The following is a 23105-nucleotide window of genomic DNA, read 5'->3' as shown; positions in this document are numbered from 1 at the left end:
GGGCCCTCTCCCCCAGGGGAGGCCTGCTCCAGCCCCAGGGGAGCTGCGACTCTGGCTCCCGTTCCCCGTCGGAGTGACCAGCCCTGGGCCTCCTTCCCAGCTTTGGCCCTGGCTCCATGTGGCCCATCTGAGAGGCTGGCCTCAAGCCCGGCGGCAACTCCACATTTCTGTTTTTCCTTTTTTTTCCCTCTTTCCCGGAGTTAACAAGAAGCAGATGTGGCGCACGATGGTTGGAGAGGTGGGGGGAGGAAGGGGGAGGCAGGACCGCCAGCCAGACAGGGGGGAAGGGAGGGAAGCCAGCAGGGAGGAGGAGGCCAGGGCCCGCCCCACGGCCACTCTCGTGCCTCCCAACAGCCACAGGGGCAAAGCCCTGTCACCCCCAGGATCCGGTCATCAGGGAAAGAGGACAGGGAGACCAGAAGAGGGCCAGCTGGGACGAGGGGGCGGAAGCCCAGGACGCAACTTCTGAGCCGCAGCTCCTGAGAGGGGCAGGGACCAGAGGCCAGAGGGGGCACAGAAAACAAACCCCCTCAGAAGTGAAGAGAAGAGCGGAAGGAACCGAGCAGGGACGGACAGGAGCTGAGGAGGAAAGAGGAGGGGAGAGGGGTCAGGCCAGGCAGCCAAGGAGAAGACGTGTGGACAGGGGCTGCCGGCAGGAAGCCGGGACGGACAGGACGGGCTCGCGCTGTCCTGTGGAGCAGCAGCATCCCTGGGGCCAGCAGAGGAGCCAGTGGCTGGGCGGGATGAGTCTCTGAGGGCCACTGTGGAGCGCCCCACCATGGCCCCCCGCACCCTCTGGAGCTGCTACCTCTGCTGCCTGCTGACCGCAGCTGCGGGGGCCGCCAGCTACCCTCCTCGAGGTTACAGCCTCTACACGGGGTCCGGTGGGGCCCTCAGCCCCGGGGGGCCCCAGGCCCAGAGCGCCCCCCGGCCAGCCAGCCGCCACAGGTAAGAGTCTGGGTCCCAGCCCGAGGCTTGGGTGGTGAAAAGGGGCTCAGAATGCCACCTCCGCCTGGCTCTCTGCCCTGGGCTGTGTCCCCTAATGCAGGGCAGAGGGGGAGTGAGAAGCCCATCCATCAGGTGGCTCCTCACATGCCCACCTTCCCACAGCACCTTTTCCAGGACCCCCTGAACATATATGCTCCCTGGGTCACCTAGGGGGTCTGCTCCCACATGCCCCCATGGGGCCCTGCAGTTATATACCCAGGGAAGCTGCCCTGAGGGGAGCAGGCCAGGCCTTCCTGCAAGCTGCCCTCTGTATCCCAGCCCCAGAGCCTCAGGGAGACCTTTTGTCCCCTTCTAGGGCTCCCTTGGCCCCATCTAGTAATCCATAATTCTGACACCACTCCCGCTCTGTTCCCTCCAGCCCTTCAGCCAGACACAGATCAGAGGCCGGCATGAATGGGGCCAGGAGTATAGAACTGCAAGAGGGGCAGGCTCATCAATGGCTTATTCTCTACTTAACCCCGAGCTGGCCTGCCCATCCTCTCCCGGAGGGGTGGGGTGGAAGCCAGTGTTCAGATCACCCACAGGGCCCAGCCTGGCTGTGCGCACACGGCATGCCAAACTGGGGACTGAGACAGGCCCAGAAAGGGACACACGTGATCGTGTACATTCAGAGGCTCCCCAGGGCCTCACCGCCATGAGGGCTGACTGCTCTGTGGTTGTGGTTTACCATTCTGCACCACTCCCCATCTTGAAAAGTCTTTATCTGCCCCTGCTACACAGGAAAGCGTGGGGGATAGGGAGGGTGGCCCTGCCAAAGTCCTTGCTCTCACTGATCCCCAAGGGCCCTGCATCTTTGGAGCCTTCCTCAGCCCCTCTGGTAGCCCCTGGGCCCTCCTCCAGGACGTGTATCTTTGGTCCTTGGACCCAGAGGGGGTTGTACCTACAGGAACTGGTGTGCCTATGTGGTGACCCGGACAGTGAGCTGTGTCCTTGAGGATGGAGTGGAGACATATGTCAAGTACCAGCCCTGTGCCTGGGGCCAACCCCAGTGTCCCCAAAGCATCATGTGAGTCCCAGGGCCGGGGAATGGGCCCTTGGTGGGAACTGGGTGAGGGCAGATGGTGGGTGGCTGACTCAGGGAGTCTGTACAAAGCAGGGAGCAAGGGCAGGACAGGGTCTAGGGTCGCAGCCATTTTGAGGAGATACTGAGACAACAGTTTGGCTGGTGGGAGACTAAGGGCAAACCTGCCTCACGCGCCAGCCCCAGATGCCTTCTCTGGGATGGCTCAGGCTCAAGCAGAGGAGTTCAAGGTTTCAGCGCAGGGCAAGGGAAGGAAGAGCAGGGATTTAGCCCTTGACCAAAAAGCTGACAGCTGTCAGCTGAGCAAAGCCACATGTTGGACAGTAAGAGGGACCCAGCCTGAGGGACAGGCCATGCCCACCAGCAGCTGCCCACCCCTTGGGACAGGGACCAGGGTCACTAACAATACAGGGAGGAATAAAGAGGCCTCCTTCTGCCTCTGCCAGGTACCGCCGCTTCCTCCGCCCTCGCTACCGTGTGGCCTACAAGACAGTGACCGACATGGAGTGGAGGTGCTGTCAGGGTTACGGGGGCGATGACTGTGCTGAGAGTCCTGCTCCAGCGCTGGGGCCTGCATCTTCCACACCACGGCCCCTGCCCCGGCCTGCCCGTCCCAACCTCTCTGGCTCCAGTGCGGGCAGCCCCCTCAGTGGACTGGGGGGAGAAGGTGAGTGTGGGAGCTGCTTCGAGGGCGGCAAGTGCCAGATGGTGATCCGATGCAATGGGAAATGCGGGGCCAGGCTGCTGGGGGAATCTCCCATGCTCTATGCCAGAAAGAAGAGAGGGGCAGAAGGGAGTTAGTGAGATCGCAGAGATTCCCTGCCCGTGTGTGTGTGTGTGTGTGTGTTTATGTGTGCGCGCGCACGCGCGTGCGTATGTGTGTGTGGGTGTGTGTGTCTCTCTTGGTGTTTGTGTGTGAGACAGCGAGCATGCAAAAGATGGAGAGACAGAAAAAGAAGGCTGAGAAAGAGAAGGTGCTCGCACACGCCCACATGTGGCCAAGATCCTTCAAACAGCTGCAGGAGAAGGGGGCATTCCTTTGAGAAGCTTGGTCCATGGGGACAGACAGTTGAGACTACAAATCCTAGCATGCATTGCACCTGACTACAGATCCCAGACCCCTCCGTGGCCTCTGTAGACCGCAGGTCCCAGCATGCAGCAGTCCCTGTGGCTTGCCTTCCCTCCTGCTTGCTGCACACCGGATGTGCTGTTTCCCTGCCCCGAGATAGCCGTACTATAATTATGCAAACAGGAACTCCTGGCCAACTCTCACCGTCCACAGAGCCTCTTCTTTGTCCCCATGGTGTTTCAGGGAAGGAAGTGTCACCCAGTGGTAGCTGCTCTTGTGGCATCCAAAGTGCCTCCCCTACACTCCCATTTCGCCCCTCTTGACAGCCCCATGACAGAAGAGTGTCATTATCCTTTCACAGAAAAGGAAAGAGTTTCCGAGAAGTTAAGAGGCACTCTGGGCAGGTGGAAAGGATGTGGACCTGGGGGCCGGATAGATGGTCGAGGTTTGAAACTTAGCATTGCCACTTATTAAACCTGTGATCCATAGTCAGGCTCCTAATATCTCTGGTCCAGTTTCCCAGCCTATATGATGGGAAGAGTTCATGGTATCTCTCCAGGGGAGTTGTTGGAGAACAGAGTCATGTTCAAATTTGGCCTAGAGGCATTCAGTTAATGGAGTTTCCTTTTTTTCATCTTGCCAAAATCACCCAAAGAAGAGACAGAGCCAGCCTGGGCATCTTAACCTTGCTGGAGCTGGGGTGAGCAGGGGCCCTGAACTCTGGGGTCCAGCCTCTCTGCCTTCTGCCTTCCCCTCTCCTTAGGTCCTGGGGAGTCAGAGAAGGTGCAGCAGCTGGAGGAACAGGTACAGAGCCTGACCAAGGAGCTGCAAGGTCTGCGGGGCGTCCTGCAAGGACTGAGTGGGCGCCTGGCAGAGGATGTGCAGAGGGCTGTGGAGACAGCCTTCAACGGGAGGCAGCAGCCAGCTGACGCGGCTGCCCGCCCTGGGGTGCATGAAACCCTCAACGAGATCCAGCACCAGCTGCAGCTCCTGGACACCCGCGTCTCCACCCACGACCAGGAGCTGGGTCACCTCAACAACCATCATGGCGGCAGCAGCAGCAGTGGGGGCAGCAGGGCCCCAGCCCCAGCCTCAGCCCCTCCGGGCCCCAGTGAGGAGCTGCTGCGGCAGCTGGAGCAGCGGTTGCAGGAGTCCTGCTCTGTGTGCCTGGCCGGGCTGGATGGCTTCCGCCGGCAGCAGCAGGAGGACAGGGAGCGGCTGCGAGCGCTGGAGAAGCTGCTGGCCTCCGTGGAGGGGCAGCAACGGCACCTCCCCGGGCTGGCCGTGGGACGCAGGCCCCCTCAGGAATGCTGCTCTCCAGAGCTGGGCCGGCGACTGGCAGAGCTAGAGCGCAGGCTGGATGTGGTGGCCGGCTCAGTGACAGTGCTGAGTGGGCGGCGAGGCACAGAGCTGGGAGGAGCTGCGGGGCAGGGGGGCCATCCCCCAGGCTACACCAGCTTGGCCTCCCGCCTGTCTCGCCTGGAGGACCGCTTCAACTCCACCCTGGGCCCCTCGGAGGAGCAGGAGGAGAGCTGGCCTGGGGCTCCTGGGGGGCTGAGCCACTGGCTGCCTGCTGCCCGGGGCCGACTAGAGCAGCTGGGGGCGCTGCTGGCCAATGTGAGCGGGGAGCTGGGGGGGCGGCTGGATCTGTTGGAGGAGCAGGTGGCAGGGGCCATGCAGGCATGCGGGCAGCTCTGCTCTGGGGCCCCTGGGGAGCAGGACTCTCAGGTCAGCGAGATCCTCAGTGCCTTGGAACGCAGGGTGCTGGACAGTGAGGGACAGCTGCGGCTGGTGGGCTCAGGCCTGCACACGGTGGAAGCAGCGGGGGAGGCCCGGCAGGCCATGCTGGAGGGACTACAAGGGGTTGTGGGCCGGCTCCAGGATCGTGTAGATGCCCAGGACGAGACAGCTGCAGAGTTCACGTTACGGCTGAATCTCACTGCGGCCCGGCTAGGCCAACTGGAGGGGCTGCTGCAGGCCCATGGGGATGAGGGATGTGGGGCCTGTGGTGGAGTTCAAGAGGAACTAGGCCGCCTTCGGGATGGTGTGGAGCGCTGCTCCTGCCCCCTGTTGCCTCCTCGGGGTCCTGGGGCTGGTCCAGGTGTTGGGGGACCAAGCCGTGGGCCCCTGGACGGCTTCAGCGTGTTTGGGGGCAGCTCAGGCTCAGCCCTGCAGGCCCTGCAAGGAGAGCTTTCTGAGGTTATTCTCACCTTCAGCTCCCTCAATGACTCACTGAATGAGCTCCAGACCACTGTGGAGGGCCAGGGCGCTGATCTGGCTGACCTGGGGGCCACCAAAGACCGCATTATTTCTGAGATTAATAGGCTGCAGCAGGAGGCCACAGAGCATGCTACGGAGAGTGAGGAGCGCTTCCGAGGCCTGGAGGAGGGACAGGCACAGGCCGGCCAGTGCCCCAGCCTAGAGGGGCGATTGGGCCGTCTTGAGGGTGTCTGTGAACGGTTGGACACTGTGGCTGGGGGACTGCAGGGCCTGCGCGAGGGCCTTTCCAGACACGTGGCTGGGCTCTGGGCCGGGCTACGGGAAACCAACACCACCAGCCAGACGCAGGCAGCCCTGTTGGAGAAGCTGGTGGGGGGACAGGCGGGTCTGGGCAGGCGGCTCGGTGCCCTTAACAGCTCCCTACAGCTCCTGGAGGACCGTCTGCACCAGCTTAGCCTGAAGGACCTCACTGGTGAGGGGACAAAAGGCATGAGGGGACCCCTTTCAAGCCCCTTATTTTTCTTCCCCCTCCCCCAGCCCAGCTTCCAACTCATCTGCTTTCTCCTTGCTTTTCCCAGCATGAATTGCAGCCCCAACCACTATTCCAGGTGTTAGAGTTTGCCTGCAAGAGAGGATGCAAGGTCCTAGCTCCCTGCCCTCCCTCTGGCTGCTCACTAGGCCTGTGGGTGGAGAGAGGATGTTGCTGTGCCAGCCAGGGATCCAGCATATGCAGCAAGGGACCCCATCGCCCCCTCAGTCTGCAAAGCTCCACCTGTTCCATCTATCTTCTCCCTGTTCATGAAGCCACCACCCATCTTCCTTACCCATTGGAAACTCCTTTTATGGCCCTCTTTCAACTCAATTTTGTCACTGTAGGGCCTGCAGGAGAGGCTGGGCCCCCAGGGCCTCCTGGGCTGCAGGGGCCCCCAGGCCCTGCTGGACCTCCAGGATCGCCAGGCAAGGACGGGCAAGAGGGGCCCATCGGGCCACCAGGTATGTGCACTGAGACCCTTGCTGCAGTCAGGGTTGCCACTGCCCACCCTCCAACCCTGACCCCCTCTGGCAGCCCCAGGCTTGACATTCCACTCTGAACTTGACAAGGGGAATTGGGTCCTACTTGACTGATAGGGAAAATCAGAGGAAAGTGAGGAGGAACTGTGATAGTCACTGTGTTTGGTTAATGGGTAATAGGAGGCTAATGGATAATGTTGGCCCCACTGCAGTACTGGAGACTAAAGCTGAGTCTATTATGGCTGACTGGGGTGTGAAAAGCTGGGATGGCCCAGCAGTTGAACAGAATGGACCCTACCTATTCCTATTTTTCTTGATACCCCAATTCCTTCTTTGAAGTCCATGTAGCACCCAGCACAACAGGAGAGCCTCAGCAGATGTTTGCTGAGTGACTTAGTGAGAGCTGCTTTACTTCTCACTGCTCCCTTTCCTCTTCTCACAGGTCCTCAAGGTGAACAGGGTGAGTGCCTTTCATTTGATTCTTGGGGGAGAAGCGACTAGGGGTTGGAGGATGGAGGTCCTCGGGCAGCCCTGGGCTGGGGATCCAGCAGGGGAAGGGGGCTGGCACTCTGCCCTGAGCATCCCCTTTAACACCCACCCTTCCTGCTCAGGAGTGGAGGGGGCACCAGCAGCCCCTGTGCCCCGAGTAGCATTTTCAGCTGCCCTGAGTTTGCCCCGGTCTGAACCAGGCACGGTCCCCTTCGACAGAGTCCTGCTCAATGATGGAGGCTATTATGATCCAGAGACAGGTAGGCCTGGGAGGGGCTGGGTTGAACAGTTGGAGAAATGGGTAAGGTGTGCAGTGTTATCTTCCCATTCTTGCCTCTTCCGACAGTGTGAATCTTTTCATTCTCTGATTTGGGGAGACCTCGGCTCTTTCTTCATTTATTCATTCTCAGCCAGTGGGGAGAAGTAGTAGTCATTCATTCATTCATTCATTCAGCAGATCTCTACTGGGGTCTGCTCCTGCCCAGGCACTGTTTTAAGGGCTGGGGATGCATAGTGAACAAAGCCCCAAGTTCCCTGCTGCTTGCATTCCAGTGAGGGGAAAAGACCCAGCGGGTCCCTCCAGAGTCCAGGAGTTCTGGTGCGCTCCCCGGAGCTTCCCTGGCCCCCCTGACTGCTATCCTTGTTCCCAGGCGTGTTCACAGCGCCACTGGCCGGACGCTACTTGCTGAGCGCGGTGCTGACTGGGCACCGGCACGAGAAAGTGGAGGCCGTGCTGTCCCGCTCCAACCAGGGCGTGGCCCGCGTAGACTCCGGCGGCTACGAGCCCGAGGGCCTGGAGAATAAGCCGGTGGCCGAGAGCCAGCCCAGCCCGGGCACCCTGGGCGTCTTCAGCCTCATCCTGCCGCTGCAGGCCGGGGACACGGTCTGCGTCGACTTGGTCATGGGGCAGCTGGCGCACTCGGAGGAGCCGCTCACCATCTTCAGCGGGGCCCTGCTCTATGGGGACCCAGAGCTTGAACACGCGTAGACTGGGATCCCGCCCGACGTGTCTACGCCGGCTGAAGAGACAGCGGGGGCGGCAGGCTCCCGGGGTCCCGCCTGGGACGCAGCACCCAGCCCTGGGCGAGCGCCGCACCCGGGCCCGCAGCGGCACCGCGCCCAGAGGGGCCTCTCCCCAGGCCCGGGGCGCGCCGGCTCAGGGAGGCCCGGGGCCGCCCATGGAGACTTTTGGCCTGGCGCGATACCCCCGGAACCCCTCCAGGGCCGGCCTGCGGAAGAGCCGATCCTCGCACCCTCAGCTCCCTCCACTGGCCCTCCAGGCAGAGTCCCTGGGGCTCCAGGCTCCCCCGCGCGGGCGCCGCCCACCGCCGTACTAAACGATCCAGGAATAAAGACACTTGGTTTTTCTAAAAAAAACTAAACGAACCGTTCTGCTCCGGTACGGGGTCGGGGGCTGCCAGGCGTGCACAGGGCACGGGGCGGGAGAGACCGTGGCCTCCGGAGGGAACCCCGGGTACCGCACTGCGCTCGCCGCCTCCGCCCGGCTCGGGGCTGCTGGCGGTTGGCTCAGGCAGCAAGCGGTGCCTGCCCGGCTTCTGCGACATCTCCCTAGCGTCCCGCCCATTTCGCCGGCGTCCGCCAGGGGGCGCTCGGCGTTCCCGCCACGTGAGGCTGCCGCCCACCCGGCGGGTCCCGCTGCTCCGCGGCGGAGGCGTGGCCTCGGCTGGGACTAACCCGGGCGGGGCCGGGCAGCCGCGACCACGGTCTTCAGGCAGGGCTGCAGATGCAGGCCCAGCTCTACCTCGCGGGTCCAGGGTCGGGAGTCCGAGACGCAGGTGCAGCAGAGGGCGGGGCACGTAGCGCATTTCCAGCGCATTTTCTCTTTGCATTCTCGAGATCGCTTAGCCGCGCTTTAGAAGGGTTTGCATCAGCTCCGAGTCCATCTGACAAGCGAGGAAACTGAGGCTGAGAAGTGGGAGGCGTTGCCATCTGCAGGCCCAGGCAACCTGCTACGGGAAGACCGGGGGCCAAGACCTCCGGGTTGGCTTTCCCAGGCCAGCTTGGGTCTTCGGGTGTCGGGAGCAAAGGCCCAGCTCCTTTCGTTTCCTGCACCCCTCGCCGCTGCAGGTGGCTCCCTGGAGGAGGAGCTCCCACGCGGAGGAGGAGCCAGGGCAGCTGGGAGCGAGGACACCATCCTCCTGGATAACAGGCAGAGGCCGGGAGGAACCCGTCAGTCGGGCGGGCAGGAAGCTCTGGGATCAGCCTCATGGAAGAGAAGCAGATCCTGTGCGTGGGGCTAGTGGTGCTGGACGTCATCAGCCTGGTGGACAAGTACCCTAAGGAGGACTCAGAGATAAGGTAGGGGCGCCCAGGTCCCCTAGGGGACCCCAGCGGCTGCTGCAGTCCAGCATTTGTGCCAGCGACCGAGGCTGCAGAGACCCCGCAGTGAGGCCCTGAGAGCCCAGCTTCAAGGCCGGACCGGCGCCCTCTACCCGGGAGTCCTGGGGGGGCTCCCAGTATGAGAGAAGAGAGGAAGGAATGAGGTCTTTAATAAGACGACCCAGGATTTAATAGCATTGTGTTAGCCAATTTCCATTTCAACTTAGGGACGGTGTCAGGCATCAGGATCCCCATTTTACTGATAAGCAAGTATAGATTCAGAGACGAAGGGGCTTATCCAGGGGCACACAGCTACCAAGGTGCAGGACCCGTTTCCTGCTTCTGCTGCTTCTTTTTAAACCCACTTGCCTCTCATCAACATTTACTTCTAACTTATTTATCACACATATCTCGCACCTATTCCTGAGAAAGATTTGAGGTAGTTTACAGTAAAAAGTATGTACAGTTACACTGTTGCAGAACATTTAAGACCGTGGTATTTGAGCTTTGACTATAGCTCAGGGCTTGCTGGTACTGGAGGCAAACATGAGATGTCATGGTTTATGTATGGATAGAACTGATTCATGAGCCCCGGCAAGCTTTTTCCTGGTGCTAAATTCCAAGAGGAGTTTACCAGAAGTCCTCTTCACAAAGGTCAGTGAACACTGTTTAGTAGTGGAAACATCCTTCTCAGTTGTCTGCTAGAAACTGAAGTCACTTGTTGGTTCTTTTTTTTTTTTTTTTTTTTTTTTTTTGAGACAGGGTTTCATTGTGTCCTCCAGGCTGGAGTACAGTGGCGGCGCAACCATGCTCACTGCAGCCTTGACCTCCCAGACTCAAGTGATCCTCCCACCTCAGCCTCCTGAGTAGCTGGGACTACACACGCACGTCACCGTCAGAGCTGTATTTTAAATTTTGTGTAGGGATGGTTTCTCACTATGTTGATCAGGGTGGTCTTGAGCTCCTGGGCTCAAGCAGTCCTCCTGCCTTGACCTCTCAAAGTGCTGGGATTACAGGCGTGAGCCACTGCATCCAGCTGATTTGTTGGTTCTTTTTCTTTTTGAGATGGAGTCTCGCTCTGTTGCCCAGGATGGAATGCAGTGGCACGATCTTGGCTCACTGCAACCTCTGCCTCCTGGATTCAAGCAATTCTCCTGCCTCAACCTCCTGGGTAGCTGGGATTACAGGCGTATGCCATCATGCCCAGCTTTTTGTTTGTTTGTTTGCTTTTGTTTTTTTTTTTTTTGTAGAGACAGGGCTTTTCTTTGTAGAGACATGTTGGCCATGCTGGTCTCAAACTCCTGACCTCAAGTTATCTGCCCGTCTCAGTCCCCCAAAGTGCTGAGATTACAGGCATGAGCCACCACACCCGGCTTATTGGTTCTTGTATTTCCTCTTGCTAAGGGCCCCACCATTAGTTATGCTGTAATGCTGTGAAGGCATTTCTGTGGGGCGGGACACTAGCTTTCTCTTGGTGCAGTCAGTGAGTGCTTAGAACATTGAGAATTGCTCCTGGGCTATATTAGTTGTCCCAGCTAAGAACTGGATAAGAGGCAGTTCAAGACTGAACTCCAGAAAGACACGACAGCACTGATGACTGAGAGGCTAACTGAGGTGAGAGACCCCAGCACTCCCCAGGCTTTGGGGTCACAAAGCACCATCACATATATTATTTTATACTCTCCTCCCAGCAGCCCATGGAAACTGTGTAAAGATCAGTGAAATTTTTTATATACATAAAGAAGCTGAAGATTTGGAGAAGTTTTCTAAGGCCACAGAGTTAAATGGTGGCACAGCAGCAGCTGCAGCTCCTAGCATGGAGTCCAGGGTCCCTGCCCTCTGTCATCTCCTGTATACCCTGTCCCTTTGCTGTTCTTGGAGTTGACCCTTTACTTTGGTTTGCCAGAGGTTAGGGCCCCTTGCCAGGGGTGCAGGGACAGTGGGGAAGGGGCACAGGCATGCCACTGTGTGGATCTAACCCGCTGTGCAAGGTCGAGGCAGCCCCAGGGCATGGCACTCAGTGAGGAGTTGGGTTCATCTCAGGGGAACAGTGCAAATTCCAGGGCCACGGGTTCTCCGAGGAGCGTGGAGAGCCTGGGGAAAGAGTCAGCACCTCTGTCAGAGCTGAAGTCCCATTTCCTCTCAGCTTAATTTTGTCAGGAAGGTAGGGGAAGGAGGTCCTGCTAGCGCCCACACTGATGGGGCAGGTTCTGAAGGTGGGCACTGAGAGAGGTCCCTCTCTAAAGAGCCCCTCCCCAATCCATCATGCTCCCTGCCCTCCAGGCCATGCCTCCCCCACAGCCCCATGGCTCTGGCTCCCTGCAGCCTGGCTCCTGGACTGTTGTGCCTCCCAGAGAAGCACATCCGAGTGGGGACCCAGACCTTCCTGGGTGTCTCAGCCCCGCCTGTCCCAGGGTCTCTGTGCTTCATAGGCAGTTGGGGACTCTCGGGAGCTGCCACCTGGAGCTCAGCCAGACCCCGGGACATGTCCCCTGCCTCCCAGAGTCCATACCAACGAGAGACTTCCAGAAAGCATCCCCCTGCTCAGCTGAGCACTTTTTTTTCTTTTTTGAGACAGTTTCGCTCTTGTTGCCCAGGCTGGAGTGCAATGGTGCGATCTTGGCTCACTGCGACCTCTGCCTCCTGGGTTCAAGTGATTCTCCTGCCTCAGCATCCCAAGTAACTGGGATTACAGGCATGTGCCACCACACCCGGCTAATTTTGTACTTTTAGTAGAGACGGAGTTTCTCCATGTTGGTCAGGCTGGTCTCAAACTCCTGACATCAGGTGATCCACCTGCCTCAGCCTCCCAAAGTGCTGGGATTACAAGCGTGAGCCACCGTGCCCAGCCTTCAGCTGAGCATTTCTGCACAGGAAATATCAGTGTGACTTTGAAGGTTTCCCCAGAGTAAAATTCTTTTCTTTTTTTTCTTTCCTTTTTTTTTTCTTTTAAGACGGAGTCTTGCTCTGTCACCCAGACTGGACTGCAGTGGCGTGATCTCTGCTCACTGCAAGCTCCGCCTCCCGGGTTCATGCCATTCTCCTGCCTCAGCCTCCTGAGTAGCTGGGACTACAGGCGCCCGCCACCACGCCTGGCTAATTTTTTGTATTTTTAGTAGAGACGGGGTTTCACCGTGTTAGCCAGGATGGTCTTGATCTCCTGATCTCATGATCCAACCACTTTGGCCTCCCAAAGTGCTGGGATTACAGGCGTGAGCCTCCGTGCCTGGCCGTCCCAGAGTAAAATTCTATACCCTTTCTTAGAAACCTCATCAAAGCTTGGGCCTAACTACTTTTAGTTTTAAAATACGGAGTAAATAGCAATGGCTTTGGTGTCAGGAAACTTGGGTTCCCACGTCAGCTTTGTCCTTCACTATTGATCAAGTCACAGATCCCTCAAGATTCCTCCTTTCTTTTCATAAAAATTTCTGTAAAGCTCAGCTTGAAAGTCTTTTCTTTTCTTTTCTTTTCTTTTTTTTTTTTTAGACAGAGTCTTACTCTGTTGCCCAGGCTGGAGTGCAGTGGCATGATCTCGACTCACTACAACCTCCACCCTCTGGGTTCAAGCGATTCTCCTGCCTCAGCCTCCCAAGTAGCTGGGATTACAGGCACCTGCCACCGCATCTGGCTCATTTTTGTATTTTTAATAGAGACAGGGTTTCACCATCTTGCCCAGGCTGGCCTTGAACTCCTGAGCTCGTGATCCTCCTACCTCAGCCTCCCAAAGTTCTGGGATTACAGTTGTGAGCCATCGGGCCCAGCCAGCTTGAAAATCTTTGACCAGCTGGGTGCAGTGGCTCATACCTATAATCCCAGCACTTTGGAAGGCCAAGGCAGGAGGATCGCTTGAGCCAAGTAGTTCAGGACCAGCCTGGGCAAAATAAGGAGATTCCATCTCCACAAAAAAATTTTTTTAATTAGCAGGGCATGGTGATGTACACCTATAATCCCAGCTACTCAGGAGGCTGAGGTGGGGGGATCAGTTGAGCAGGGGAGGTTGAGGCTGCAGTGAACCATGATCATGCCATTGTACTCCAGCCTGGGTGACAGAGTGACTCTGTCTCAAAAAAAAAAAAAAAAAAATTACTATCCTTTGTCATTGTTGTTATTGTTGTTTTTGAGACAGGATCTTACTCTGCCACCCAGGCTGGAGTGCAGTATCATGGCTCACTACAGCCTAAACCTCCCAGGCTCATACGCTCCACCAACTTCAGCCTCCTGAGTATGCACCACCACACCCAGTTAATTTTTAAATTTGTTTTTTAGAGACAAAATCTCCCTTTGTTGCCCAGGCTGGTCTTGAACTTCTGGGCTCCAGTGATCCTCCTGCTTTGGCCTCCCAAAGTGCTGGGATTATAGGCATGAGCCACCGCACCTGGCCTACTATAATTTTTTTCTAATGACATCATGCTCCCCTTTTCCCAAAACTGAAGTTTTGTGTACAAATATGCTTTGGCCTAAAAATTCTGGTTCAGTTTTTTCTCTTAATTAGTGGTTCTTTGGTACTGTTCCTTTTATTGTAAACTGCCACAATTATTATTATTATTGGATCTGGCACAATAGAAATAACAACACCATTCTTACCTCAAAAGTAATAACATTCATCAATGACTTCTCATTTGGGCTCCAGTGACACTGTGAGAGGATCAGTGCTTTGACCCTGTATGTGAAAGTTATCATTTTTGCTGCTAATGACAATGTAGCCCTTCATGTGTGTCTTGTTAGTTTCCTTTTGATCGGTTCTTAGTAAAGATGGAGAAGTGCTCCCTGCTGCCACTTCTTAAATGACCAACGTCCAGGTTTGCTGTCCTGTCTTACTCATTTGATTTTATAGCTCTGCAGTTTCTATTGAAGTAGACACTCCTATGACAGGGGTAGATGTAAATGTGATACCTTTGGGAAGAGGCACTTAGTCCCCAAGGCCCTTGGAGTTGCTCCAGTACTCAAGGAGGAGGCCAAAGGTGCAGCCTCCAGAGCAGCTCTGACTGGGGTAAAAGGTGAGGAGGAGATGACCTGGAGTTAGTGGGGCTCTCAAATAGTGATAGACCCAAGTGAGTGGTTTCCTGATGCCCTAGGAATAGATGGAAATATCGAAAGGAACTGCTGTGAGCTTGAATTTAGCCTCGGTTGGGGAGGTAGACACCACTGTCAGCCAAGCTCCTTCCCTTGGCCGGCCTCGGCTGCCCCAGGTACAAAGTGAGACGGTGGCCTAGATGATTTCTGAGAAGAGTCCCCAGCTGTCACATTCTCTAGGCCCCTATACAGGGGACTGTGTTTGGGACCAGCCTGCTGGGGCTGCAGGGACCCTCCCTTTGCTTTGCAGGTGCTTGTCCCAGAGATGGCAACGCGGAGGCAACGCGTCCAACTCCTGCACCGTTCTCTCCCTGCTCGGAGCCCCCTGTGCCTTCATGGGCTCAATGGCCCCTGGCCATGTTGCTGAGTAAGTCCAGGAGGGAGAGTCCACTGGGGAAGGCCTGCCTGCATCGTGGGGGGAGAAGAAAGATGTGTCCACCCTGGGTGGGTGGGGGATTAGAAATGGGTTGTGTCCGGCAGAAATGCGGGGAGGGGGCACAGTGGAGCACCAGACTCCCTGCCCTGCCTTGGCGCGGCCTCTCTGTGGTTTGAGGGCTGATGCTGCCCCTGTGAAGCTTTCCTTGCCACAGCTTGTTTCCTGGACACTTCCTGGAGCCTGCTTCAGCCTCTTCCCTTCTCCTTCCTTGCTTCCTGCAGACTCTGCGGTGGATTTTCCTTTGCCTTATCTTAAGTCCCTTATCTTGGCCGTGCTTGAGGCAGAAGACAGTTAGGGACACACAGTACCCATCCTCCCTCAGGAATGGCCACGATCCACGGCCCCCAGGTCCAGGCCCGTAGTTTCTGTCCCAGCTGAGGGGCAGGGCTGGTGCTTATGTCCCTGTTGTTCACTGAAGCAGTGAGAGTACCCTGTTCAAGGACACCCTGAAACCACGTGCTAAAGCTGGGCTCAGAACCCACACCTTCCAGCTCCCCGGCTGTCAGGGCTATAGCCCTAAGTGGCTCATGCACGCCCTCCATGTTGGCTGCTGCAGGGACCTCAGAACCCTTTGACCCCTGGCGCTGCCGACTCAGCAAGCACTTATCAGGAGGTGAGGCCCACACTTTGCACACTGTGGGCACCGGGGCAGGCTGCCAGGTTGCTGGCCTGTGAAGGGCAGCCCTTTGAACCCTGGTTTGAAGGGGGCTGCCGGCAGAGTCCACCCACCTGAGCTACAGCCAAACTCCCTGCCTTGATGAACTGGCAGGAAGAGAATAGAGGGAGAGAATCTGCCCTGTGAGATGGGACAGGACGGCTCAGAGCCAAGGGCTGGTGACTCATTAAACCTCTTCAATAGCTCCTTTCCTCTGAGCTGGAGGCAGGACTGTGGCTCTGGCTTAGGGTGGTCGACTATCATTTACACAGCAATCATGCTGATGGGTGGGCTATTCAGAATTCTCCCCATGTCTTGACAAACATTTAGAGAGCACCTACCATGTCCCAGGCACTGGGGTGCAAACGTTATTTGGCAAACCAAACCATATTTCCAATGCTTTGGGAAAGCTACTATTTAAGGGAGTTGTAAGTGAAGGGATGATGCCCTGACTTGGTATCTTCATGCAGATCTGTATCATCCAGCTTTGGTGTTGCTGAAAGCGGGCTCTGGCCAGGATGGTGGCTGCACTGCTGGGCATAATTGCCAGTTCTTGAGCACAGAACAGTGCATGTCCAGAGAGGGCTAGAAGGGCTGGGGCTGACCTCTTATCCTTGCCCCGGGGCTCACTCTGCGTGGAGGGCATTCTGAGAGAGAGTCCTGGACCAGGCCCACACTGAATGGCATCAGGCACGGGGAGCCAGCTAATTGCCCAGGAGGGTTCACCTGACTGCAGGAGGACAGAGCAGTGAGCTGGCTCACCAAGGCAGCACCACTTCCAGGCTGGGCCTCCTGGAGGCAGGCAGAGAGTGACAGGAATCACAGCATTAGGACTAGGAGGGACTCAGAGAGGACAGCACCATGGATGAGCTTGTGGAGGACAGCTGGGGGCAAAGTATTGCCTTGGAGATTAATTATTAATCCTGCTTGGGCATTGCAGGAAACCAGCCACGGTGCCCCCACCTGCTTGGTTCAAACAGGGTACAGGTTCTAGGGTCCTGTCTAGCTTTACGAACAGGAGCAAATATTTTCCAGCTTGAGTTGGACTGAAAAACAGTCAGGATTGGAGCGTGCTTCAGCCAAGACCTAAAAGGATGGCCCTTAGTGTTTCTCTCTCTGAACTCCAGGCTCTGCACTCCTGCATCTCTTGCCCTGTTGCACTACCTGTGGCAAGAATATGATTCCTAGTTCTCTCCCAGCCCCTTTGCTTGCACCCCTGCCTTTCAGGGTCCCTAGTGGCCCTGCCAGCTACCCTCCAGTCCCCAAAACCCTTGTCGAACCCCACCCGCTTCGGGTTACTCCGCCCTGGCAGTTTTGTCCTGGATGACCTCCGCCGCTATTCTGTGGACCTACGCTACACGGTCTTTCAGACCACGGGCTCCGTCCCCATCGCCACGGTCATCATCAACGAGGCCAGTGGTAGCCGCACCATCCTATACTACGACAGGTTTGTACAACTGTCTGTGCCTTGCCAGCTGCTGCCGCCGTCACCAAAACTCCCAGAACAGGACTCTTCTTCTCTTAGAGGCTCGTGTGCTCCAGCACCCTCTCTCCACTCCTATTAGAGGTCAAGGCCACTTGCAGGCTCTAATCTGTGTCTCCTTACCCTTTTCCGGGCCCCGCCTCCACCCTAAGCTTCCTGGTGGCCGACTTCAGGCGGCGGGGTGTGGACGTGTCTCAGGTGGCCTGGCAGAGCAAGGGGGACACCCCCAGCTCCTGCTGCATCATCAACAACTCCAATGGCAACCGTACCATTGTGCTCCATGACACGTAAGGCCCCCTGGCCTCGCCCCGCTACAACCCCCCAATCAGCTGGTTCAATCAGTTCCCTTACTCGCCACCGTGGGCATCCCAACTGCCCCCTCTGTGGCTTCTGTGTACCAGAAATTGCTCCCCTGCCAAAATGTCCAGTGATTTCCTAATTGCTTTCAATTAGGGGAAAAGTGAGGTGGGAAGGGATGGGCTTTGCTGTGCCTGGTGACTTGGCCTTGGTCAACACCACAGAAGGGCAGGCAGGCCTATATAAAATGTAATTTATGACGTGATTCCTCCATAATTATTAAATAGTTAATCGGCAGCTTGGGTGTGGGTGCGGGGAAACTGTTCTCAGGACAGAAGGGTGGGAGATGGCAGTCAACCCTTCTTTTTTTTTTTTTTTTTTTTTTTGAGACGGAGTCTCGCTCTGTCGCCCAGGCTGGAGTGCAGTGGCGCGATCTCGGCTCACTGCAAGCTCCGCCTCCTGGGTTCCCGCCATTCTCCTGCCTCAGCCTCCTGAGTAGCTGGGACTACAGGCGCCCGCCACCGCGCCCGGCTAATTTTTTTGTATTTTTAGTAGAGACGGGGTTTCACCGTGGTCTCGATCTCCTGACCTTGTGATCCGCCCGCCTCGGCCTCCCAAAGTGCTGGGATTACAGGCGTGAGCCACCGCGCCCGGCCTCAACCCTTCTTAAGAAGGGCTGGGGGGGCCCACTGGGATTTCCAGGGTCAGCTCCAGAGTTGCCAGCCTGCAGCATGGCACCAAGGAGCAGGGGTTTGGGTGTGTAAAAGAGATGAGCCCCCTAAAGGTTTCGGCATGATGAAGCCAGGCCACACACGCCACACACCATTCACAGCCATTGCTGAAGGAGGGGAAAGGGAACACTGGGTCAGCAGATTGGGGTTGTCTAACATGGTGCTGACCTGGGGGAAGGGGCTATCCTTCCCTTCTGGGTCCCAGGCCACTCAAGAGAGGCCCCATGGGCCTAGAAACTTATCCCTCGCAGACTCCCTCCTGCAGGATTTTAGAGGTTTAGTTTTCTGAGAACCTAGTATGTGCCAGGTACTGTTACAGCTGAGAGGGCCCAAGCCCAGCAGCCCTGAGGTTCAGGCTGTCCCTACTGCCCAGCCTGACTGCTGGACCTGGAGGAGGGGCAGCCATCCCTGGGCTCCATATGTGCAGTGAGTGAGTAGGCAGGCATATGTGCTACAGGTGACCTTCACACTGGGCAATCCTAGTCAAATGCTTGTTAAGCAACAATCTGTAGTAACCCTGATCAAGGACGCAACATAGCTATTTACAGGAGAGGAGCTCTGAGGAGAAATGTTTATTGCCCACTGGCCTCAGTCCAGGTACATTCACACACGTTACCTGTAACTACAGCAGCCTGCAGGGAGGCTGGGGGTTTCGGCCCCATTTATCAGTGAGGAAGCAGCCTTCAAAAGGGCCAGGTAGATCACACAGCTATAGTTAAGAGGAAAGACTCGGCTATAGAACGTGGAGCGGGGACATTGGCTAAGCTGAGGTCTCTGGCTCAGGAGCAGACCCCTATTGGGGATCTCCTTTCCTAAACCAGCCAAACACAAAGTCTTCCTCTAGTGCTAACTACTTTGACCTCAGGGTTGCAACAGGGAGCTACTAAACTCAGGACAGGGGTGCCATAGGTAAACCCCAACGCTGGAGCGCCAGAAGTGAGGGGGACCAGGAAGCCCAGGCACAGGGTCGTGGGCTTTATAGTTGCCCAGGGCTCTGCCAGTGGGAGCCACGTGCTGCTGCAAGGGATTCTGGGAAGTGTAGGCTTGGCACTCTTGGTGCATTCTGGGAGATGCAGTCTCCAAGGCACACAGACCTGGCCAGTTGACACGTATTGCTGTTCAGTTTACCCTGAGATAATTTAATCATAACCTCAAACTCAGGAAGGGGCACCCCAGCACACTGTAACAGTGACCACTCTGGAGCTGAGCCTGAGAATCCTGTGCTGTGGATCCAGCTTCCTGCCCTGCTGCTGGCAGTGAAGGCACAGGGTCCACAACTGCCAGTTAGAGATCCTGGCCCTGGCTGACCCCATCATGCTCCTTCTTCTCTGTCCTTTCCATCCTGTGACCTAGGAGCCTGCCAGATGTGTCTGCTACGGACTTTGAGAAGGTTGATCTGACCCAGTTCAAGTGGATCCACATTGAGGCAAGCCCTGCCTTACCTGTGTTTTGAGGGGCTCAACCTGCCAGCCTCCTCCACATGTTCTGCCTCCTTGGTTTCTTTGAACCATGAAGTACCTTAGAGATAAATGAATCCAACCCCCTCATTCCCTCTCCATCCTTCCTTATGTCTGCCGGTGAGGAAACTAAGGCCCAGAAAGATTAAGTGACTTACTCAAGGTCACACAGCAGAACATAGGCACAGCTGGCTCCAGGCAAAGTCCTGTGCTTTCTGTGCTATGGGCTGCCCCACCACCTCCAACTCTGCCTCTGGCGGACGTCTGCCTGCTTAGGGCCTGACCCATTACCTCTGGGGAAGCAGGAAGGACAGGGCCTAACTCAGCTCCCAGTAAAGAGAACTAGAGCCTTTACTCCAAGAGAGGTTTTGGAGTCTGGGTGGGAGGAAATCCTAAGAAGTCCTGAGTTCTAGCTCCGTCATTTAACCTATGGTAGGTCTTTCACAGTCTCTTTTATTCTTTAGTCTTCTCATCTGTGGAATGGAGTAGCTGGTTGATAGATCTTCAAGGTCCACGACAGCTCTGAATTTTTAAATTTAGGATGGGGTTCTAACCCAGCCTCCCCGAGGCCCTCTCCCTCTGCACCCAGAGTTTCAGCAGGGCAGGAAGAATGAGCCAGATTGACCAGGCAGTGCCCAGCAGTCCTGAGCTGCCCTGTCCTGCCCCAGGGCCGGAATGCATCGGAGCAGGTGAAGATGCTGCAGCGGATAGACGCGCACAACACCAGGCAGCCTCCAGAGCAGAAGATCCGGGTGTCCGTGGAGGTGGAGAAGCCACAAGAGGAGCTCTTTCAGCTGTTTGGCTACGGAGACGTGGTGGGTGCCCCATTCAGCCTCTCTTTGCCACTTCTGGCTAATTTGGTTCTTTTTTTTTTTTTTTTTTTTTTTGAGACAGAGTCTCACTTAGTCGCCCAGGCTGGAGTGCAGTGGCGCGATCTCGGCTCACTGCAAGCTCCGCCTCCCGGGTTCACGCCATTCTCCTGCCTCAGCCTCCCGAGTAGCTGGGACTACAGGCGCCCGCCGCCTCGCCCGGCTAATTTTTTGCATTTTTTTTAGTAGAGAAGGGGTTTCACAGTGTTAGCCAGGATGGTCTCAATCTCCTGACCTTGCGATCCGCCCGCCTCGGCCTCCCAAAGTGCTGGGATTACAGGCGTGAGCCACCGCGCCCGGCCTAATTTGGTTCTTAAAGGGAGCCAGAGTCCTTTAATCCTGCCTACCACAATTGGAATAGTGGTTCCTGGTTTGGTGGCGTTGGAAGATGGGGGATGGGGGTTAAAGCAAAGAGGTAGACCCCTAGCCTTGGACTCCAGTGCAGGTCTCAGCAGTGACCAAGGAGTAGAATGTCTCCACCCCGGGTGGGTGCATGGTGTAAGAATACCCAGAGGGCTTGGGTAGGGCCTAGACAGCCACAGGGCAAGCCTGTGTGGAAGCAGCTCCTCTCTGGGGCTCCCCAGTCTTTTCCTCTGCAGAATGAGGACACACAACTGTTCTCTGAGGTTTCTTCCAACTCAGGGGTGTCTGGCAGGTTGTGGGGGCTGCTAGGGGTGAGGGGAGGGTGGGAAGGAGACTTACATGAGTCTCTTTTTGAAAAGGCTGGATGTGGCCGGGCACGGTGGCTCAAGCCTGTAATCCCAGCACTTTGGGAGGCCGAGATGGGCGGATCACGAGGTCAGGAGATCGAGAGACGATCCCGGCTAACACGGTGAAACCCCGTCTCTACTAAAAAATACAAAAAAATAGCCGGGCGAGGTGGCGGGCGCCTGTAGTCCCAGCTACTCGGGAGGCTGAGGCAGGAGAATGGCGTAAACCCGGGAGGCAGAGCTTGCAGTGAGCTGAGATCCGGCCACTGCACTCCAGCCTGGGTGACAGAGCAAGACTCCGTCTCAAAAAAAAAAAAAAAAAAAAAGAAAGAAAAGGCTGGATGTAAATGGAATTTGGGAGATAGCAGAAGTTGGTTGGAGACCATCCAGCCAAGGTCCTCAACCTTGGCTGCATATTAAAAAAGATGAATGCAGGCCAGGTGCAGTGGCTCACGCTTGTAATCCCAGCGCTTTGGGAAGCTGAGGTAGGAGGACTGCTTGATGCCAGGAGTCCAAGACCAGCCTGGGCAACACAGTGAGACCCCTGTCTCTATGAAAATAAAGAAATGAGCCAGGAGCAGTAGCTCATACCTGTAATCCCAGCACCTTGGGAGGCCAATGCAGTAGGATCACTTCAGCCCAGGAGTTCAAGATTGCAAGACCCTGTCTCTATACAAAAAAAAGAAAAAAAAAAATTCCTGGCAGGGTGGTGTGTACCTAGAGCCCTAGCTACTCAGGAGGCTAAGGCAGGAGGATCGCAGTGCCTGAGCCCGCACCATCTTGGTGTTGATTGGCATGGGTAGAGTTAAGGCTTCGGTGGTTTTTTTTGTTTTTACCAAAACTTCCTCTGGAGATTCTAAAGTGTAGGTAGGGTTGAGGGAGCCCCGTTGCTTTCTAGATGAAGAAACCATACCTACAGGACACAGTTGTGGGAAAACCCAGCAAAACTGCTCCGGGGAGCCAGCACGGCGGTGGTAGATTCCACCCCAAGGTGGCGCTCAAGGCTTTCTGTGGTTTTCAATCCACTAATCGGAGAACAAACGGACCAGGGCTTTTGTTTCACAATTTAGGTATTCTATTATATATAAGCATCAATAAAAATGTGTTTCTGGCCGGGTGCGGTGACTCACACCTGTAATCCCAGAAATTTGGAAGGCTGAGGCAGGAAGATCGTTTGGGGCCAGGCGTTCGAGACCAGGCTCGACAACGCAGGGAGACCCTGTCTTTACAAAAAATAAAGAAAAAAGAAAACCACGTTCCCGTGGGACAGTGAGATGCTATGTTTGGATCTATGTGGACGTGTTAGGGGAGTCGTGTTGTAATGGGGGAACGCCAGGCTGCTGTTGGTGAGTGAAGAGTTAGAAGTGACCACCAGCTTCTCTTCCACTGCCCACAGGTGTTTGTCAGCAAAGATGTGGCCAAGCACTTGGGGTTCCAGTCAGCAGGGGAAGCCCTGAGGGGCTTGTATGGTCGTGTGAGGAAAGGGTGAGCTGGGGAAGCCAGGAAGGGGCTCTAGGGGGTACAGGATGAGCCTGGACTCCAGGGGTCCACCCTGGGGTTGGGGGCATGGCTGGGGGGATGGAGTGGGCTAACACCCAGCTGAGTGGAGCTGTCTTGCAGGGCTGTGCTTGTCTGTGCCTGGGCTGAGGAGGGCGCCGACGCCCTGGGCCCTGATGGCAAACTGATCCACTCGGATGCTTTCCCGCCACCCCGCGTGGTGGATACCCTGGGGGCTGGAGACACCTTCAATGCCTCCGTCATCTTCAGCCTCTCCCAGGGTGAGTATGGCAGCAGGAGGGGAAAAGGACTGGGACCTGTCCCTGCCCCAAACACCTGGCTGACCTAGTTACTTGTCCCTCCTCCAGGGAGGAGCGTGCAGGAAGCACTGAGATTCGGATGCCAGGTGGCCGGCAAGAAGTGTGGCCAGCAGGGCTTTGATGGCATCGTGTCAGAGCCGGTGCGGTAGGAGGTGCCGGCTCCCCGCACACTATGGAGGCTGACATTGCGGCTGCATCGCCTTCTCCCCTCCATCCAGCCTGGCATCCAGGTTGCCCTGCTCAGGGGACAGATGCAGGCTGTGGGGAGGACTCCGCCTGTGTCCTGTGTTCCCCACACGTCTCTCCCTGCAGAGCCTCAGAGCGAATAAATCTTCCTCGGAGCCAGCTTCCCCTGGCAGCTTCTGTCCTCGATGTCTGAACTGCTCTGGCTGGGCATTCCTGAGGCTCTGACTCTCCAG

General features: G+C 56.6%; 2 protein-coding genes and 1 long non-coding RNA gene across 12 annotated transcripts; 2 read left to right on the top strand and 1 right to left on the bottom strand.

Moving 5' to 3' along the window:
* Positions 1–328: 328 nt before the first annotated feature.
* Positions 329–8195, top strand: EMILIN1 (elastin microfibril interfacer 1). The gene is made up of 8 exons (XM_005576325.5): positions 329–948; positions 1895–2014; positions 2476–2696; positions 3862–5790; positions 6195–6311; positions 6772–6789; positions 6941–7078; positions 7469–8195. Exons 1-8 carry the CDS (start codon positions 779–781, stop codon positions 7804–7806), a joined length of 3051 nt encoding a protein of 1016 aa, XP_005576382.3. The 5' UTR covers positions 329–778; the 3' UTR covers positions 7807–8195.
* An 816-nt stretch (positions 8196–9011) lies between these two features.
* Positions 9012–23031, top strand: KHK (ketohexokinase). Of its 10 annotated transcripts, XM_015433892.3 has the most exons (9): positions 9012–9137; positions 14482–14598; positions 16635–16769; positions 16958–17092; positions 19187–19259; positions 19959–20105; positions 22266–22354; positions 22490–22647; positions 22735–23031. In XM_015433892.3, the coding sequence occupies exons 1-9, from the start codon at positions 9046–9048 to the stop codon at positions 22833–22835; spliced, it is 1047 nt and encodes a 348-aa protein (XP_015289378.1). In that variant the 5' UTR covers positions 9012–9045; the 3' UTR covers positions 22836–23031. The 10 variants fall into 10 exon arrangements, 7 of the variants coding, with proteins under 7 accessions (XP_015289378.1, XP_005576379.1, XP_005576380.1 ...); XR_012422564.1 differs by lacking the exon at positions 22266–22354; XM_005576322.4 differs by lacking the exon at positions 16635–16769.
* Positions 18391–20599, bottom strand: LOC141408359 (uncharacterized). Its single transcript, XR_012422568.1, has 2 exons — positions 20461–20599; positions 18391–20142 (listed from the first exon to the last, which is right to left on the bottom strand). It is a non-coding gene; the product is annotated as an uncharacterized lncRNA (long non-coding RNA).
* Positions 23032–23105: the final 74 nt, after the last annotated feature.

Source organism: Macaca fascicularis, chromosome 13 (assembly GCF_037993035.2).
Source record: "Macaca fascicularis isolate 582-1 chromosome 13, T2T-MFA8v1.1".
Lineage (NCBI taxonomy): Eukaryota > Metazoa > Chordata > Mammalia > Primates > Cercopithecidae > Macaca > Macaca fascicularis.
The sequence above is the reverse complement of the archived record's forward strand: the minus strand, read 5'-3'. Positions and strand labels throughout refer to the sequence as shown.

Excerpts from the sequence above, each read along its gene's own strand:
- KHK (XM_015433892.3), top strand. The coding sequence starts at position 9,046 with ATGGAAGAGAAGCAGATCCTGTGCGTGGGGCTAGTGGTGCTGGACGTC. Across the intron at positions 19,260-19,958 it reads TCAAGTGGATCCACATTGAG|GGCCGGAATGCATCGGAGCA; the intron begins GCAAGCCCTGCC and ends GTCCTGCCCCAG. Across the intron at positions 20,106-22,265 it reads TGTTTGGCTACGGAGACGTG|GTGTTTGTCAGCAAAGATGT; the intron begins GTGGGTGCCCCA and ends CACTGCCCACAG.
- EMILIN1 (XM_005576325.5), top strand. The coding sequence starts at position 779 with ATGGCCCCCCGCACCCTCTGGAGCTGCTACCTCTGCTGCCTGCTGACC. Across the intron at positions 2,015-2,475 it reads CAGTGTCCCCAAAGCATCAT|GTACCGCCGCTTCCTCCGCC; the intron begins GTGAGTCCCAGG and ends TGCCTCTGCCAG. Across the intron at positions 5,791-6,194 it reads TAGCCTGAAGGACCTCACTG|GGCCTGCAGGAGAGGCTGGG; the intron begins GTGAGGGGACAA and ends TTGTCACTGTAG.